General features: G+C 49.5%; 1 protein-coding gene across 1 annotated transcript in view; it reads right to left on the reverse strand.

Moving 5' to 3' along the window:
* LOC135179284 (urotensin-2 receptor-like) overlaps positions 1 to 17,404 on the reverse strand; it is a 29,671-nt gene extending 12,267 nt beyond the window's left edge. The window contains exon 1 of the mRNA XM_064150887.1: positions 16,246 to 17,404. Within this exon, the coding sequence (XP_064006957.1) occupies positions 16,295 to 17,392 (1,098 nt within the window). The 5' untranslated portion in view covers positions 17,393 to 17,404 and the 3' untranslated portion in view covers positions 16,246 to 16,294. The remainder of the gene's footprint in view (positions 1 to 16,245) is intronic.
* Positions 17,405 to 20,198: the final 2,794 nt, after the last annotated feature.

Genomic DNA, 20,198 nt, shown 5'->3' on the forward strand with positions numbered 1-20,198 from the left:
TGCAGTGTTTGCTCTGAAAGACCTGTTCTAAATAGTTTTTGCTTTTGCAGCACTTTAAAAGCAAAATGCAGGAGTTTCACAGCTGCCTTTGTAAAAGACTGGGAGGTCTTCACACATACAAGATCTGGCTTATTCTGATGTCTTCTCTCTAACAGAAAAAATGAGTTTACTCTGTTCTGAAGCCTACTGTGAAGACTGAGGTTTAGGACAGACTCTTTCTCCTCTTTATTTTGTGCTGCAGACAGGATTGGAGGAGCTCTTGGAGCCTCTACGCATTTTTCACTTAGAAAGTGCAAAGGGGATAAATCTGCCCGTGGTCAGCAAGAGTTTCAGGGCTTTGTTTGTTCTCTTTTTCTCCTTTCTGAACATCTGTGGTTGACTTCCATAGTGAGAGGAGGGTACCCTTTTCACTAGCATGTGCCAGCTGACAGCCAAATCCCAGAGGCATATCTGCAGGGGTAATTTCACCTGACTGATAACTGTGCCTGAAGAATATAATGTGTTAAATTAATATAGGACAAAGGATGAAAGCACTTAAATAAGAAATCCAAAGCAAAAGTATGATTAAATCTATTAACCCATTGTTTAAAACTAAGTTATACACAAGTCAAATCATTAGCTCCCATTTATGTCCTGCCCTCAAAACTCTCCCCAAAAGTCTTCAAACGAAATCCTTTCAGTCCCCAGCCTGCCTGAACTCTCATGCAGATACTTGATACTCTTGGCAAAACAGTAAAGACAAGACAATAAACTGTAAATGCTTTTTTGCCTTGAGCACTGCCTTGCAGACTCCCCAGAGCCCCTGGAAGTTAGTCCAGACTCCAGAAAGCATCCTCTGGGTGATAAACTTGCTTCCTAAGTTTTAAATTATCAACAACCTCAAAGAGGAGAAACATGTGCCCAGCAACTGTGTTAGATCAGCAGCACCACAGCAATGGCAAGGGCTTGACAGCTTTGCTCCTGCTTGTGCTTTGTTACTTTGCTATTCTGTCTGTAATGTCTTTTGTCAATCTTTTTGGTTTTTGTCAGGCAAGAATTTGGTCCCAAAAGTGCCTGAGTGCTTACAGGTGAGATGTTTCTAATTAAACATCTCACTGGAGACTGGTGGCAGCTTCAGAGAGATCTCACTGCCACAAAGCCATGTGAGGGCAGGTTAGAGCTAGAAGGGAGTAAGGACCAACACGCTGACAGCACAGGGTGAAGAGCAGCTGCCACCTCACTGACTGAAGCCCAGAGAGAAAGCATTCCTGCTTCCCCCAGCAGTGGGGATAAGCAAAGGTTTTTCAGATCTGGGGAACATGAGCACTGTTGTGGAAATCTAAATTTAGCAGTGATTAAATGAGCTCTCAATTAGGCAAATATTCCCCCTGCTTGCCTTTCCAAATTATTCAATAACTGCACAATTATAATGAGCTCAGCAAGTAATTACTACCCATTCCAGGCACTGCCCTCACCAACTGCAGCCTTCAAACCCACCAGCTGTTAGCGTGCCAGGAAATGAAGTCCATGCAGTGTGAGTCAAATCACTGAAAAGTGAACAGCACAAAGTCCCCAATAAGGAAAACTGCTCCCCTATGCTGATACATGAGCGTGTGCTCCCTTCCAGACTGAAGATTCCTCGTAAATGCTATTATTGTGGAATGAAACTGCATTACTGTGTCTTCATGGGTGCTCTGGCAAAGGCAGAAAGGTTCCTGATGGCTGCTCTGCCTCAGAAGGCTTTACAGAGCCTCCCAGGGGGCTAATGTGCATCTCTGGAAAGGGAAGGCACAGCCTTGCTCACTGACCAGAAAGGAGAAAACAGAAGGTAAAGCCCAAATCATCCAAGCACAGAGGTCTCCTAGAGATTTCTAGTTGCAGCAGGAAGAAAACAGAAGGTACAACCCAAATAGTCCAAACACAGAGGTCTCATAGAGATTTCTAGTTGCAGCAGGGAGAAAACAGAAGGTACAACTCAAACCATCCAAGCACAGAGGTCTCATAGAGATTTCTATTTGCAGCAGGGAGAAAACAGAAGGTACAACTCAAATCATCCAAACACAGAGGTCTCATAGAGATTTCTAGTTGCAGCAGGGAGAAAACAGAAGGTACAACTCAAACCATCCAAGCACAGAGGTCTCAGAGAGATTTCTAGTTGCAGCAGGGTAAAAGAAGCTGGTTGGTGAATTCAGCCCCTGATCCAGCCGAGTGATACTTAAACAAGAAGAAGCTCAGGCGCACTGAAGCTGTCCCCCTATTATTTTTGAAGCCAATTTGAAGATGTCATTCTACAATCACTTCTTTTCATGGCCCATCAGTTGTATTGGCTTAGCTGCCTGGGGGCAGATGGTGAATCTGAGCGGGACAAGAGTCATTATTTTTGGCTTGATTGGGAAAATTAGAGAGAAACCAAAACAACTCTACAAACTAAAACGGCTTAATCCTTTAAACCCACAAGGCTGCAAACACCAGAGGCACCAGCCCAAATGAGGGGACAGAGGAGGTTTAAACTGGAGCAGTAAAGTAAACGCTTGTCAGATTATGCTCCTGGCTATGCAGATGCATCCTCCCTCACCTAGTAGTTGAAGGATTTGCTTACAGCAATCACACTTGCAGAAACCTGCCTGTGTTCTGATTAGGTTGTGGAAATCAATAGAGACTTCTGCCTTCTTCCTGGGCAACCTGGAACAACAGGTTTGAAATCTGAGAGGTGTGAAATTTCCCCCAAGCCTCAAAACTCTCACTGGGGTGTTAGAGAGTCTGCTGGGTGGTGGTTTGAGCTGTGGAGCAAAGCAGGGTGGAAGCAGAGTCCCCAGGAGAGGCTGAGAAGTGAATGTAAGGCAGAGAAAGGACAGAACATGCAGAGACAGAAAAAGCAAAAGAGGCTAAGATTAAAATGAGGACATTGAAGACAGCAACGTGCTAAAAACAAGCAGATATTTCTACCGAACCGATGACCTAAACAGCCACGTTTGATCCGTGATCTCTCCAAGGTGGGCAGGAGGATGTGTCTGTGGTGAGCGATGGGTCGTTAGGCAGCTCCTGGGGTGAAGCCTGCAGTTAGGCACAGACCCTCCACAGACAGCCTGAAACACAGCCCTCAGAGCTCCCCCACATAAACACCTAGTGACAGACGTGACAGAGGACAAAAGTGCCTATTAACATGCTGCTTTGATGCTTCTTTTTGAGCTCGAAGCTAAGGTTCTCCTGCCAGCAAGCTTCTCTCTTCCTTTCCACGTCCTGATGCTATCAGAGCTGCTGCTGCTGCCCCCCCCATGCTGCCCCTACCTCCTCATCCTGCACCACAAGGGCTGGATGGTTGCCGTGGAACCGGGGGGCTCCTGAGCTGGGCTTGTGTGAGCACAGGAAGCAGGGCAAGACGAGGGAGGATGTGCAGAGAAGTGAGGCTGGAAGTTGGCTGCCTCTGGAGCAGGGCATCTGCGCTGGCTCTGCACCCACATCCCGGCAGGAGCTGAGGCTCCGGGAAACGCTGCCCTGGCCTGGGCAGCTGCGCTCCTCAGCACTCCTCCCAGGCTGCCCATCTCTCCCTGTCCTATTTCCATGCCGGGTGCAAAGCTTTACTGCTGGAAGCAGCACGGGGCACTGCCTTCCTGAGGCGCCTCCCAGCCTAAAGCAGTTTCTCAGTGCTCTGGTTCAGGTTCCTGAGCAGTCCGGTGTGACACCGTCACTGCTTCCCTGGCACACCTGCAGGCAGCGCGGCTGCCCAAGCCTTGCTCCCCGCGCCTGAGCTCCCTCCCGTGCCGCTTCCACAGAGCCTCTCTGGAGCTGTGAGCACAAGGATCTGAGCTGGCAGGGATGAGATTTAACAAGGCCAAGTGCAGGGTTCTGCACTTTGGCCACAACAACCCCAAGCAGCGCTATAGGCTGGGGACTGAGTGGCTGGAGAGCAGCCAGGAGGAAAGGGACCTGGGGATACTGATAGACAGTAAGCTGAAGATGAGCCAGCAGTGTGCCCAGGTGGCCAAGAGAGCCAATGGCATCCTGGCCTGCATCAGGAACAGTGTGGCCAGCAGGACAAGGGAGGTTATTCTGTCCCTGTACTCAGCACTGGTCAGGCCACACCTTGAGTGCTGTGTCCAGTTCTGGGCTCCTCAATTCAAGAGAGATGTTGAGGTGCTGGAACATGTCCAGAGAAGGGCAACAAAGCTGGTGAGGGGCCTGGAGCACAAATCCTATGAGGAGAGGTTGAGGGAGCTGGGCCTGTTTAGCCTGGAGAAGAGGAGGCTCAGAGGTGATCTTATTACTGTCTACAACTACCTGAAGGGGCATTGTAGCCAGGTGGGGGGTGGCCTCTTCTCCCAGGCAACCAGCAATAGAACAAGGGGACACAGTCTCAAGTTGTGCCAGGGTAGGTATAGGCTGGATGTTAGGAAGAAGTTCTTCACAGAGAGAGTGATTGGCATTGGAATGGGCTGCCCAGGGAGGTGGTGGAGGCACCGTCCCTGGGGGTGTTCAAGAAAAGCCTGGATGAGGCACTCAGTGCCATGGTCTAGTTGATTGGATAGGGCTGGGTGCTAGGTTGGACTGGATGATCTTGGAGGTCTCTTCCAACCTGGTTGATTCTATGATTCTATGAATCCAAGACCATGAAGTTACAGATTTAAAGGGTTTTTTGTTTGTTTCTCTCTTTTTTTTTTTTTTTTTTTGTCATTTATTGGACTAAACCAAAGACTTCTTCAAGGATGTTTCTGATGGATACCAGAGCTTAATACTCAGGGCACACAATGCCTGGTAGAGAAAATATGCACTTATACAAGTATTGGTAAAAGCCCAAGTAGTGCTCCAGCTCTGTGCCCATCCCTCCACTGTGGTCCCCAACATTTAAGCCAGACCTGCAAGAAGTTTCCTCCCCTCAACACTGAGTGCTGCAGGCTGTGGAGCTTCACTTTCTCATCCTGCCTAGGAGAAGCTGCTGCAAAGATGCAGGTGGTGCTTTGCAGTGGGAGAGCTGTTTGCAGTAATAAACTCAGTGCCTTTGTATTCAAACAAACAACTGAAAGCAGCCAGGCAAAGTTACTGGGTTGGGATTTTATCTGCTTCTGCTGTTGGGAGTGATTGGTGCTGTGCCTCAGGCAGGCAGAGGTTCCTCGACAGATTTAGTCATTCTAAAACTGATGCCAACAACAAAATGACAGAGAAGCTCTGCTGTGTTTGGCAAATGGGTAATGAGCATTGGGATAATTATCTCTGTTCAGCCTCTTCTACATCACGATCCAAAGCAGGCTGAGGAACAGGCTGTGCCTGGGGGGGATGTTCTGTTCCAATGACCTCACTGACCCCCCCCACTCATGCCAGGGCTCCTAATACGTGGTGTGAGGAAGAGGCTGCCACAAGGTAAAGAAGAAAGACTTTACTTCCCCACTACATCTCCTGCTATTGTTTCTCACCTGAGGAGGGGCTCTAGAGAGCACTGAAATGATGTTTTTATCAGGAGACTCATTTCAACCATGTTGGCAGGGAAGCCAACTGGGCACAGCTGCCATTGCTGGGGGCACTGTGATCATCTTCGATGACTGACTGCCATTACTCAAAACCAGAGGAGTTATTCTGGTAGACAAATGTTTCCTCTGTTCAACTGTTAACAGCTAACCCAAACCTAAATTTCTCTCTTCAAGGAGAGCTTTTCCCTTCCCCGTCTAGCACCTCTCATCCAAGGGTTGCAAAACATTTTGTGCACATCACTGACCTCTCAAAACGGGTGATGGAAATGGTTTTGCTGATTTCTAGGCAGTTAGTGACCAGTGACTGTCCTGGTAGGGCATAAATCCTGCCAGGCAGGTTTAACCGTGGCTCTCCTTCTGTTGTGCTGGGGTCTGGGAATGAGTAGCTGAGCAAAGCCTTGAGGGCTAGGGGGTTAGCACCACTGTCAGGTGTTTTGTGCCAGTAGATGAGGAAAGCCTTGAGGGCTAGGGGTCTTAGCACCACTGTCAGGTGTTTTGTGCCAGTAGATGAGCAAAGCCTTGAGGGCTAGGGGGTTAGCACCACTGTCAGGTGTTTTGTGCCAGTAGATGAGGAAAGCCTTGAGGGCTAGGGGTCTTAGCACCACTGTCAGGTGTTTTGTGCCAGTAGATGAGGAAAGCCTTGAGGGCTAGGGGGTTAGCACCACTGTCAGGTGTTTTGTGCCAGTAGATGAGGAAAGCCTTGAGGGCTAGGGGTCTTAGCACCACTGTCAGGTGTTTTGTGCCAGTAGATGAGCAAAGCCTTGAGGGCTAGGGGCTTAGCACCACTGTCAGGTGCTTTGTGCTGCCCTCACCGTGCCTGCTTAGTCAAAGGAGGCACGAAGCTTTGAATTGTTGTCTGGAGCAATGGTGCTAGTGCCTATTGGCCAGTTTCATTTCAAAATCAAGTGTATAAAGGGGGATGATTTAAAAACTGTGCCTTTCTACATTTGCCTTTCTGTATTTGCCTTTCTGTACCCTGCCTTTCTGTATTTAGCCTTTCTGCACCTTTGTCTGCACAGAGCCTCTCCTCATTTGTGACTCGTTAAAGGCAGCCACCTGTTGCAGCTCACACTAGTGGCCTAGCAGCATCTCCTTCCTCCTCTGCCTGACTTATTTGTATTCTGCCCCCGAACCATTGGGAGTTTGAAAGAGTGTTTCATCCAGGACACTTACGCGGGGACCAAAGAGTGGTGAGTACATCTGCTGCAGTGAATGGTGCTCAAGCAAAGCCTGGAGAAGAGGAGGCTCAGGGGTGATCTTATTACTGTCTACAACTACCTGAAGGGGCATTGTAGCCAGGTGGGGGGTGGCCTCTTCTCCCAGGTAACCAGCAATAGAACAAGGGGACACAGTCTCAAGTTGTGCCAGGGTAGGTATAGGCTGGATATTAGGAAGAAGTTCTTCACAGAGAGAGTGATTGGCATTGGAATGGGCTGCCCAGGGAGGTGGTGGAGGCACCGTCCCTGGGGGTCTTCAAGAAAAGCCTGGATGAGGCACTCAGTGCCATGGTCTAGTTGATTGGATAGGGCTGGGTGCTAGGTTGGACTGGATGATCTTGGAGGTCTCTTCCAACCTGGTTGGTTGATTCTATTTTCCCATTGATTCTGGATGAGGCTCTTAGTGCCATGGTCTTGTTGACTGGCTAGGGCTGGGTGCTAGGTTGGACTGGCTGATCGTGGAGGTCTCTTCCAAGCTGGTTGATTCTGTGATTCTCTGATGATTCTATGGATGCCAAGACCCTGTAGGCATAGCTAGAATTTTTCCTGTTCTTGCATTACTGTTTTCCAAGTTCTTATTCTTTAAACTGTTCAATTCTGTGCAATTGCTTCCTGTCGACTGAAAATCCAAAGAAACTCAGGGAATTTTCCCAAGTTTTGAATATTAATAATAAAATTGATATTCATAGAGAAATTAATAGTTGTGATTCATAAAGATTATCGATTTCTGCTACAGTGACACAGGAAGAACAACTTCCCTGAGGTCACTGTGCAACCCAGTGGAGGTTGTTTAGGAGAAGCCAGGCACCAGAATGAGAGGACACAGCCTCAAGGTACGCCAGGGGAGATTTAGGCTGGAGGTGAGGAGAAAGTTCTTCACTGAGAGAGTCATTGGACACTGGAATGGGCTGCCCGGGGAGGTGGTGGAGTCGCCGTCCCTGGAGCTGTTCTAGGCAGGATTGGATGTGGCACTTGGTGCCATGGTCTAGCCTTGAGCTCTGTGGTAAAGGGTTGGACTTGATGATCTGTGAGGTCTCTTCCAACCCTGATAATACTGTGGTACTGTGACTTCTGACCTCCCCCAGGTAAGCTTTCTCCAGTTCTGGTGGTGGGTGCTGCCTTCATAGGCAGACACTGAACCCCTCATAAATCTCTGGATTTTAACATCTGCCTTGCTCTAGGTCTGCCTGGGATACTTACCAACAGCAACAGTGCTTTTAGGATGAATGGTCTGCGAGTCCCCACAAGCAGAGGATGTGAAGGAAAAGAAATCTATGCACTTGAGTGGGATCAGATAACCACTGCTGTGGTGAGGCATGATGCAGGCAGGTGCTGCAGGCTCCCCGTGTTGCCCTGGCATGGCTCCTTGATCTGAGTACTTGCCGGGGGGGGGGGGGGCAGAAAGCTGCTCTCAAAATGAGATGGCAGGAGGCAACCAGGACTCCAGCTGGTTTGATAATAATGCCATTCCTGTAAGATACTCCCTTCTATGGTGTTAAATGAAAGAAAGAAAGAATCTGTTATGAGGAAAAAGCAGAAACTCAGTTGAAATCTGTGAGGTTACTGGGGCCTGGAGGCATGTAATGCTGGCAGCTGGCTGGCAGCCTATGCTCCCCAGAGGCAGCTGGTACTGCCAACTGCTGTGCACAGCTCATCTGGCAGGGCCTGAGTGTCCCTGAAGGTTTAGGTGTCCTCTCACTCTGTGTGCCTTCAGGAGTGCTGCAATCTCACCCCTTTAGCATTACCACATCACAGCTGAGTTACCTTCTCCATCTTTCCAGATTCTTGAAAGGTAAGTTCAGTGTCACTTGAGAAGTGATTGCTCTGTAGGGCTTCTTCCTGGGAGGCTCCTTTCAAAAGCCAGCCTTGTGGTTGTCAAATGTCAGGGTGATACTCGAAGAAAAGCCCCCAGAAGGTGCAGAAGTGTTGTGGATTTCATCCCTGGTGAATTTCATCCCTGGTGAATTTCATCCCTGGTGAATTTCATCCCTGGTGAGGTTTGCAGCAGCAGGTATATGAAGCGCAAAGTGTCTCCAAAAGGCTGTGTTTATGGACACACCACATTTAGCTTCAGGAATCTCCCTTGCTTTGTTTGGATGAAATCATGTTTGGTTTTAGTTAGAAATTCAGGAGCTGGGTTCAAGATCCTAACAGGAATGCACAAGGAAAGGCTAAGGACACCTCAGTGAGACACTGGTCCTAAACAAGGTGAAGCAAACTCTTCAGATTTTACTTCTCCAGCAACCCTTTGGTTTCAGAGCTGCATCCTCTACCAAGCACAGCAAAATACTGCTGCCTGGCTTGATGTTGCCCAAATTTAGTTACTACTTTCCCTCCAGATATCTGGATGGAGGGGTTTGGGTGGGATCATCCACGATATTAGTGTTCACCCTTCTCTAATAAATTCAATGAATGCTTCTTAGCTCCTCACATCGTTTTTCACTGTAGAGACATCTCTGCTGCTATAAAAATGTTTCACTTAAACTGAAGTTGAATTGAAGTTGTAAATGGAGAGAAGCAGAAAAGCAGAGCTCCAGTGGCAGAAGAATTTTTAAGGGTTTGTTTCTCCCTCTTCTCTTTAAAAAATGCTCCCTTTTTTAAAATGGTGCAGCAGTTTTGCTTTGGTATCTCCCTTTGGGAACTTCTTCTCTGGGTTCTACGCTCTGGCCACAACAACCCCAAGCAGCACTACAGGCTAGGGACAGAGTGGCTGGAGAGCAGCCAGACAGAAAGGGACCTGGGGGTGCTGGTAGAGAGGAGCTGAAGATGAGGCAGCAGTGTGCCCAGGGGGCCAAGAGAGCCAATGGCATCCTGGCCTGCATCAGGAACAGTGTGGCCAGCAGGACAAGGGAGGTTATTCTGCCCCTGTACTCAACACTGGTCAGGCCACAGCTTGAATACTCTGTCCAGTTCTGGATTCCTTAGTTCAAGAGAGATATTGAGGTACTGGAACATGTCCAGAGAAGGGCAACAAAGCTGGTGAGGGGCCTGGATCACAGCTCTGTGAGGAGAGGCTGAGGGAGCTTGGGGTGTGCAGCCTGCAGAAGAGGAGACTCAGGGCAGACCTCATTGCTGTCTACAACTACCTGAAGGGAGGCTGTAGCCAGGTGGGGTTGGTCTCTTCTGCCAGGCAACCAGCAACAGAAGAAGGGGACAGTCTTAAGCTGTGCCAGGGGAGGTCTAGGCTGGATGTTAGGAGGAAGTTGTTAGCAGAGAGAGTGATTGGCATTGGAATGGGCTGCCCAGGGAGCAGGATGGAGGCACCATCCCTGGAGGTGTTGAAGCAAAGCCTGGATGAGGCACTTAGTGCCATGGTCTGGTTGACTGGCTAGGGCTGGGTGCTAGGTTGGCCTGGATGATCTTGGAGGTCTCTTCCAACCTGGTTGATTCTATGACTGATTCTATGATAAGATGACTCTAGTTGGGCCCACAGATCACAAAGCTCAGTTCTGACCATGCAGAACCTGCTAACATGTGGTTTGTCCCTCCCAAAGGTGATGTTCACCACTCTGGAAACTTGGTGTGGGCAGAAAGCTGGATTCCTGTGCAGAAAGATTTCTAATCAAAAAAGACCCTGTTACATATATGCCCCAAGTAAGGTTTTAACATACCTCCATGATGCCTTTCAGTGTTGGGTGCCCGACACAAGCTTGCTGCCTCACAGAGGTTTAGCCAAGTGAGTTCCTCTGTCTGCTTTCACAAAACTCATCCTGGGCCATCCAACCCCATGGTATTTTGTCTCTTTCTGCTTTGGTTTAGATATATTCCCAAACAAGGGTAAAACAATACTTTGTATCATGATAATAATAACTTTAAAGTGTACTTCTATGCTGTGAAGCTCCAGCTTTGGAGACAAACTGATCTACTTCCTCTAACTGCACATCTCTCCCTTTCCCTGGAAGCTGAAACTAACAGCAGCAAACACTATTACAAGGCAAAAAAAAAGCCCAGCTGGGCTCAGGTCTAGTTAGTCACTCGGCTCTGGGTGTTTCTGTGGGTGCTGGCAGTGAGGATGTGACAGGAATAGAGTCAGTCTGGGTTTAGCATAGGAAGAAATGCAGGAGAGGGAAGTTAGCACTTCAAAGGCAGCTCCCTCTTTACAACAGGCTTTTCCCCCTGGATGTTGTAGTAACATTCTGCTTTAAAGAATTTAAGTGCTCTCATATAGGCAGGTTGTGCCCTAATTTTGTGCAGCTGCTACCTTTTAAAGCCTAACATAACAAAAAGCAAACTTTCTTCTGAGACCTCAAGCTGGAAGATTGCTGCTGCCCCTGAGGGACTCAGAAATGCAGTGCCAGGAGCTGAGCTGAGCATCCCCCACCAGCCAAATCTCCTGGTGAAGATGGGTTTTAAGGGGTTGCACTACCTGTTCCCATGGGATATGAGGGTTGGGCTGGGTGAGGAGGATTATGCCTTACCTTCTCCTCTCATCATGCTGATGGGGGAATAGATTCTGAACTTAGTCACCCTGCCTGTTCTCCTTGGTGAGTGCAGCTGGGCAGCAAGCTGTGCGTTTTGTACCATGTGCCCAGAAAATCACTTCGATTCTGCTGGCTTCCCTGGCATTCAGTCACACACTAAGCCCCCAGAATGACTGCTAAAATGGAAGCTAAATTATTCATGACTTGCTCTCCCTCATAATTAAATCGTAACGTGGGGCTTTGGAGTATTGATTGCAAATTTGGTTGGAAAAAGCGAGGAGAAAGGTAGCAAAAATGTATGACTGAGAGGAAAGTCTGCAGAAATTCTGTAAGGTTCAGCTGGATTCTCCTGTGTCTGGTGACAACAACCATTCTCACCTGTTCCACAAAGGACTGGCACTTTCTCTTTTCAAATGAAAGTGGAAAACTGCCGCTGCTGCAGCTGAACCTACCTTAGATTAAGGCAGGAAAGAGCACTAAGGGTGAAGCTGCATTTTTTTTCTCACAGTCTGGAAAAGACATCCTAGTGATGAAACTATTTTCTTTTCTGTAAAACTTGTAGGGAGTTTTGCAGTGACAACCTCTGGTCAAACAAGAAACACGATGCCCTAAAATTATCATTCCCCACTTAGCTGAAAACTTGGCTGTGTCACTAAACCTGGGGCAAAATTTCACTTGTAATTACCCTCACACACACGTATGCACTAAGAACCACAGGATTACAATGATCTGAGTATGATAAATGATCCCAGGGTATGCACAGCTTGCCTTCTTGGAAGGTAGAATAGCCAATGGAAAAGAGTTTTTGAGGAACTCTCCACATTTGGCTTAGAGAATCATAGAAATCAACCAGGTTGGAAGAGACCTCCAAGATCATCCAGTTCAACCTATCCCCCAGCCCTGGCCAATCAACTAGACCATGGCACCAAGTGCCTCATCCAGGCTTTTCTTGAACACCTCCAGGGATGGTGACTCCACCACCTCCTTGGGCAGCCCACTCCAATGGCAAATAAATCACTGTCCATGAAGAACTTCCTCCTAACATCCAGCCTAGACCTCCCCTGGCACAACTTGAGACTGTGTCCCCTTGTTCTGTTGCTGGTTACCTGGGAGAAGAGACCAACCCCACCTGGCTACAGCCTCCCTTCAGGTCCAACTGGCTTTCCTGTTGTTATTTCAGCCCTAACCTGAGATGCTTCAGGTTCACAAGACAGGCAGAGTTTGCAAAGCCCTCTTAGCTGGACTTGGTGTGTTTCTCTCAGTTTCATTACTAGGAGGATAGAGCCAGCCTCTTCTCAGCGATGCCTAGTGACAGGACAAGGGGCAGTGGGTGGAAGTTGAGGCATAGGAGGTTCCATGTGAACCTGAGGAGGAATTTTTTTCACCACAAATGTGACAGAACACTGGAACAGGCTGCCCGGGGGATTGTGGAGTCTCTCTGGAGACAGTCAAGAGCTGTCTGGATGCGTGATCTGCTCTAGGTGAGCCTACTGCTCTGCAGGGGAGTTGGCCTGGATGAGCTTTTAGGCCCCTTCCAGCTGCTGACATTCTGTGATTCTATGGTTCATTCACTTTTGCAGCATCTCTGGTTGTGAAGAAAAGGTCTGGGTTTTAATCTCATGATCTGGGGACTCCTTACGTCCTTTTGAATGCTGAGGATAGGTGATACCTTTCTCATGTCACATAGGAAACAGCTCAGCTGCTTTACAGTCTGCAGGGAGATGTGCTTACAAATACTGAGATCCTACCAAACCCAAACCAGCACCCTTCCCAAAACACCCTGGGTCAGCTGCAGACAAAGCTACCCAAAGTTACAGGCAACTTAAAGGTTAGAACAGAACTCTGGAGAGAACTCTATGCTACAGACAGGCAGCAGCAACCCCCTTCAAAAGCTAATGATCAAATTGATTTGTTTTTGTTGCTAAAGGGAGATTCATGAAGTCTGTCTCCTCATTTCCAAAACATGAGCACACCCAGAAGAGTCCAGGATTACCCAATTACAGACACAAGGAACTCAGCTGAAACATCTGCTCTTGAGGGATATTTATGAGGCAGGTCAGACCTTCTGGCTTCTGTCAGTTTAACTGGTCTGATGGGACAAGGAGAGGGATATTGTATATGTAATTCACCTGTGAAACTGAGCCCTGATCCCTACCAGTATGAGAGGCCCCAGAGGACTTGTCCTTGTGCAGGTCTACACCATGCGATGCTTCCTGCGCTGCTGAGGAGCCATCATTCATCAGGCACAGCAGCATCTTCTGCTTGCTGGCCAGCTTTGTCTTAAACAGGCACTCCTCTGCCCCAGGGATGTGCTTTGTGCCTGTCACCAAATCTGCTGGTTCTCTCCTTTGAGTAACCTTACACTGGGAGAGAGGAGAAGTGCTGGGGTGGGACCAGGCTGAAGCACAACCTGGTTGTGAGTGACAACTATGCAGGAGCTCACATTTCACCAGGACGCTCCTTCCTCAGCCCTTTGACGGAGCTCTGATGATGTGGCACAGAAGGAACATCCCCTGTGGCTGAGCAGCATCCCTTCTGGGGACTGATGGAATACCTTGGGAAGGAAGTGGAGCTCAAATCAAACCCTTCTGTTTGCCGATCCCCACATTAGGTTACGAGTGTAGACCTCAGCCGCTCTGCATTTGCATCCCTTTTTTTTTTCTAGGCACAACTCTTTTTCAGCTTTTCCTTCTTGTTAATAGTTTTTGCACTGACTGGCTTTAGATGTTTAACTTTGGGGTTTGGTTTTTTAAGTAAAAGTTTGATTCCCTATCCTGGAGTCCTGGATACCCTGAAATTCCTCTCCCTCTGTGAGAGCTGCGTGCATAGCTCAGCCTTTTCCCTTTCCTGACTTACAAAACAGCCAAATTTATCTACAGTGTCCTTTGTAAGGTGTTCTCAATTACCTGAGCCTGTTAATTGAGCTAAATTAATTCCTGTGTATAGTTTTGGGGGCAGGGTTTCAGGAAAATAAAGTAATTCTATTTTTATATATATTCCTGACTCGGCCACATTACTTCCCTGTCTCCACAACATTCCCCAAGCCCTTTTTTATTGACACTTGTGCAGCTATGTACTTGTGGCAGTAATCATCCATCCTATAGCAGCCACCGTAAGTGGCCTTCCAAGGAGCTTCTCCTGAGGCTAAGCAATGGAAACTGAGACACATCAGGAGAGGACCCAGATCGGGGTGGGTTTTTCTTTCTATAACCATAAGGAAATAGTTGTGTGGTTTTTTTTCTCAGAGATGGGCAAATGGCTTGTGCCCAACAGCAGGATGGCACAGCACACCTCGTAGAGGACGCACTTGCTCCAGCCTTCCCACGCTGCCTTTTCAGCTGAGCCTTCTCTCTGATATTCCAGCCTCAGAAATGGGAAGCAAAGAAAAAGTGAAAATGACTTCAGAATTCCTAACTGAAAAATGCAATGTCCCTGAGAAGTTGTTCCTAAAAGCTGTGGAAGGCCACTCTGCCTGTCAGTTCCCAGCATGGAGAGTGAGTTAGTGCCTCTGTCTCATAAGGAAATCAGCACCATCAGGTCTATTTATGCTGCCCAGCTTGGCAGTTTACACAGTAATGGAACACAACAGTGGGCAGCAGTGTTTTGAAGACTGTCTCAAGCTTAAAAGCAGTATGAGCAATTCTAAGGTGAGTTACTTATTTCCTCCTCCCAGAAAAGCACCCCAACAACAGCGTCCCTAGGAAGAATGCTCAATTCCCAGCACAGCAGTATGCTTCCCTGGGCTTTATCCAACGTGTTACCTGAAAGGGTTCTTTTCCTGCTGTTAGTTGAGTGAATATAATCCAGCACGTGGCTGTGCTGTGTTCTCTTCTCCAAGTCCCTGGATATGGTGTTGGCACTTCGTGTGCCTGCTTTAGCACAAATGTACCCAAATATTGGTGCCTTAAAGGATCCCAGTGAGAGAGCAGGGCTGTAGTGGGACTCCTCTCAAATGGATGTGTCTGGAGTATGCCATAAGAAAGTGGATATGACTGTTCCTTAAGCACCTGCCTGCTGTTTCAGAAGTGCCTGGGCACCACTAGCTGCTGACAACAGTTTATGCAACTGGTATTGTGCTTTACTTCTCCTCAGAATCTGTTCCAGAACAGGAAAAAGGAATACTGGACCCAGTTTCATCCCCATCCCCCTCTCCCTTGGTAAATACCCCACCCTGAGCTGGGTGAAGAGACCATGCAAGGGGAAACCTAATGATGGTCCACTTTTTAATCATTATTTATTGTGCAAACTGAAGTTTTACACTTGTTTAGATGCTCGCAGGCATCTCTAGTACCTATGGCAAAGGTTTACTATGAGGCACCAAGTGGGGAGAAAATGAGCAGAACACACTGAGGCAAAATGCATTTGATCAAATGTCATGAATAATTCTGTCCCCTTAATGATGAGCCTCATGATACAGGAGTCATTTTCCTCAGAGCCTCAGGTCTTTGACTGATTCTAAGAGATTTTTTCTTTCCAAGGTACATTCTCAGTATTCCAAGCCTTGTTAACTGCTGAGAAAGGGACCAACTTAGAAAAAACCAAAGTGGCAAATTCAGATGACCTTAGGCAGAAACCTATAAAAAGTGCAAGCTTTTCTTGGATAAAGCTGTGGGTTTTTGACAGCTTACCTTGTGGCTTTTCAATGCTTGGAGTTGAAGTGCTGCTGCAATGAACTTTAAAGCAGAGACTTTAAGCCTGACAAAACTGTAGTGCTCTACAATGCACAGGAAATGGGAAAAGGGGCTTAAAGGTCTCTTTACACACTCCAGAATCAGACAACAGTAGTACATAGGACAAACCCAGGGCCTGCAGCTAAATTAAGCAGTACCAGGACAGTTTCAGACTTTTGCAGATCTGACTCAGCTGTCGCCCGAAGGTAGCACTGAGAAACCACACAGGAGAGATGGTGCAGAACTGGAGCTGGGCAAAACTCAGCAAAGCATTGTAACAGTTTGTGTCAGAACTGAACGAAACATCCACCTCACCTTCTACACCCAAACCGTTAAGGAATTTGCCCTGAATGGCTGCTGGCTCCCAGCAGGATCTCCCTGACAGCTCTAAGACAGATGGAAATTGAGATGTATCTCTTAGTGCTTGGGTTCACAGAGGGACCACCTGAAATGCATTTTTTGGACCCTTCAGGGCTAGGGGGTTCCAAAGCCCTACCTTGGCCAAACGCTCCTGGTCCTGGTGTCTCCAGAGCACCTCCTCTTCCTCACTTGTCCTTCAGCGTGGCCATGCCCAGGGCTTCCGAGCTGTAGTCGTACTGGTTGCTGGAGGACATGGACCGTCCCCAGGAGCACTGCAGGTTGGAGCCCCTCTTGCGAAAGGAGGAGGTGAACCTGTAGAAGTTGCGGTGCCTGTTGCGCAGGTACTCCCGGTAGTTTTTGGTGAGCAGGGTGTAGAGGAAGGGGTTGATGCAGCTGTTGCTGTAGGTCAGGCAGGTCACCAGGTAGTTAATGCACTTTTGGGTTTGGGTGGTGAGCTGCAGGGAGTTGCTGTAGAGTCGGACCAGCTGCCAGATCCAAAATGGCAGGAAGCAGGCCCAGAAGACCAACACAATACTGAAAATCATAATGAGGACCTTCTGCCGGGGGGACCTCTTGCTCTTCTCCTTGTGCGGGGGGTTCCTCTGGGACTCCAGGTAGGTCCTGGCCAGGCGCGTGTAGAGGAAGCCGATGATGATCCCCGGGGCCATGATGCTGGTGCTGAAGAGCACTGTCAGGTAGGTCCGGTAGGCGTCCATGCTCCAGGTGGGCGCACATATCCTCTTCACCTTGCCCTCTGCCTTGCTCCCCTCGGTCAGGGTGACCATCAGCATCATGGGCAGAGTCAGCAGCAGCGAGACCGACCAGACGGCGCCCGCCGTGACCTTACGGTAGCCTCGCGACCGCTTCAGGGTGTCCAGCGGCCGGGTGACGGCCAGGTAGCGCTCGGTGCACATGAGGGTGAGGGTGAAGATGCTGGCGTGCATGGTGAGCAGGTCCAGGCTGAGCAGGATGCGGCAACCCAGGTCGCCGAAGTACCAGTCCTGGGCCAGGTAGGTGCAGACGATGAAGGGGATGGTGGAGAGGTAGAGCAGGTCGGCCAGGGCCAGGCTGACGATGGAGCTGTACATGGGGGCGGCGCAGCGCGCCGAGTGGCACATCACCACCAGCGTGTACACGTTACCCGCCACCCCGGCCACGTACATCACCGATAGCACCGTCCCGAAGGCCGAGGGGATGAGTAAGGGCCCGCTCCCGGGGGAACCGCCGCCGCCCGCCGTCGCCGAAGCGTTGCCCCCCGCCGCCGCCGTCCCGTTGGGCTCCATGGGCGGCGGCGGCGGCCCCGCAGCCTCGCACCCGGCCCCGCAGCTCCCGGCCCCACCGGCGCCCGCTCCGCCCCCCGCGGGATGCAGGGCGGTACCGGGCTGCCCGCCGGGGCTGCCCTCGGGGGGAGGGCTGTGGCTGCCCCCCCCGCCCAGCCGGGGCTCTCCCACTCCGCTTTCGGAGGGACTGCGGGGACCCCCCTAGCTGCCGCTGCTGCCCCGGTGCGAACCGGCAGCGCGGAGCTGAGTGGAGCTGGCAGGTGCCGTCCCAGAGGGGGCGGCTCCGAGCGGGGCCCCCGCGGCAGCCGGAGACGGCGCGGAGGGGTCTGGAGCCAGCGGGTGGAGGCGGCAGGGGTCCGCCGCCGAGCCGCGCTCAGTCCCGGGGGGGACCCGGGTTGGGACGGGCTCTCCGAGCTGGTACCACACGCGGAGCGCTCCCTGTCCCCCCGGGAACCGAACCGCGCAGGCAGATGGAAGCTGCGGGCGCTTCCCGAAAAGTTTTTCCGGCCGCGCTGCTGCTGCGGGGCTGCTGTCCGGGCTGGCTTCGCCGGCGATAGGAGTCGTTGCTTCGCTTCCAGTCATCAGTCAAGGCAATCTCTGTGGGCTGCAGAGCCAGAGCCAGCCCGGGTGGTGCTCAGCACACGGTGTTTCAGATGCATCCGGAGATAGGCTTAGATGGAGGTGGGTGCAAACCTGGGGCTGAAAGAGTCTGTCTTCCCCGGGGAAATAGCTGGTAGTTCTCAATTTTACTCTTTCCAGCTAGATAGCAGATCTGGGGACAGCTGCAAAACCAATAAGCACCTTCCCTCTCCATCTTATTTTAGTGAAAGCAGAGATCAGGGCAATCCATAGCCAAAGGACAGCTTTCCAGTGGCGCAGGAGTGCTGCATTTCCCCAGCTCCTATTGATTTCCTATAGGAATTAACGGGCTTTTATGCCTTCGAACATTTCTGCTTGCACCCAGAGTGCTGAGATGACCGCTATGTGTTTGCTTGTTTTAATCCCTCCTCACAGTGCTTTTGTACAAAGTGTCATCTAATTCCCAGTGGCATGCTACAAAGTGGTGAAACACTTGTTGCCTTGCAGGAGCGGGATTCAGCCCTGTACAGATTTTGTATTGAATGCCGGGATGTGATCTGCTGCAAAGTTAACCGAGACGTGTGTAACTCTGCTTCCCCACCCAGCTCTGTGTCTCCTTCCGAAGGTCTCCAGGTGCTGAATACAGTAACATTCAGCAAAGTAGCTGGCTCAAACATGACCTGAATGCTGGTGAGGAAGAAGACTAAACTGCATTACTGGCAGGGATTTCTTTATCGCATCCAGCCACTGCACTGACAAATTTTAAATGCAGGTGCTGAGATGGAAATTTCTCCTCACTGGAGGCTGGGGCTCGGTCCCATGCCAGCGCCCTCGGCAGCCCTGCATTCCTCCGTGGCAGCTGGACCCAGCAGCTGGGAATGCAGGCGGATGCTTTACTGGGGCCAAATCCTGCCTGCATGGCAGTGAAGGGGATTGACTGCCACGGACTTCAAGAAAGCTCCGGATTTGGCATAGATAGATCGTCCCTGAGAACTGGGCTGCACGCAGCTTTCGCAGTCCTGTCTCCTCTTTGTTTTGAAGCTGCACTCTGTGCTGTTCTGTTTGCTGCCGTCACTGGCCGGGACAGAGGGCTGAAAGAGAACAGAAAAGAGATTTCGGTGTCTGCCATGTTACCTGGTTTGCTTTGGGTGCTCACACCAGCTGGTAGAGATAAGCAGGGTGATACATTCTTTAAAACAGAGAATGACTTAATCTGTCTAATAAATATCTAATTTCCACTTCCCCCTTTTTTTTTCACCCAGCAGAAGAGTGTTTAATTGAGCAAGTTGAGCATTAGTGAGTCTGTGAGACACTTATTTTCCTAAACATGTAGAATACTCACATGTAGCCATGGGAACTTGCTCTTGTTAAACTCAGAACACTTTTCCATCCTGAAGTCATTCTGCAAAGCCTGCTCTGCGAGCAAGAGGCACTTCTCCCCTTCACTGCTCTTGCAGTGCACGCAGGCACTTTGCACCCCCACAAGCCTTGCTGGAGCACGCAGTTCCCGGTGGAATTGGGCTCGGAGCACCTGACAATCACGATCAATCAGAATTACAAAGGGGGTGATGCAGGAGTTGGGAGTGCCGATGTTTCCCGTTTGTCTGCGTGCAGAAGGCACATTTTTCAGCAGTGTGGGTGACAAACTACCAGAAGAAGTGGGGAGTATTCCATTTCTCCAGATGTCTAAGTAAGGGCTTGCAAGTGCCTTTTTAGAAGATGTATTTTAATCAAACACAAATAGAGAGCTCAGTGCAGAATTACTGTTGGAATAGGTCCTCGGGGGGAGATTGCACACAAAACTGAGTCAGATTGCCTTTTATGAACTTCCAAATCTGTTAATCCCCATGTGTTGTTTTTTTTTTTTCCTTGTAATATCCTAAAAAGTATTGATATGAACAGGATTAATAATGTACTTCATGTGCAAAATTTCCTCTCTGGAGGCGTTTGTGCTAACGCACAGAAACATCCCCAGCCACTTGAAAAGATAGCTCCAACTTCCATTATATTGCCTTTTTTCAAAGGGATTTTTCCCCCCCAGGTGCTCAGTGCCTAATTTTAGTATTTCCTAACAAAATTGTCTGCTTATTAGAAAGTAGATAATGGCAGCCTCTATCGCAGCCTCTGACTAAGTAGCCCAGTGTGGTTTTGTATAGATCCCTTGGCTGCTCCATGAATAGCTGGTGCTCCTTTGTTGGGTTGTGAAGGTCAGAGTATATATGGTGGGCAG

The sequence above is a fragment of the Pogoniulus pusillus genome, chromosome 11 (genome assembly GCF_015220805.1).
Source record: "Pogoniulus pusillus isolate bPogPus1 chromosome 11, bPogPus1.pri, whole genome shotgun sequence".
In the NCBI taxonomy this organism is placed as follows: domain Eukaryota; kingdom Metazoa; phylum Chordata; class Aves; order Piciformes; family Lybiidae; genus Pogoniulus; species Pogoniulus pusillus.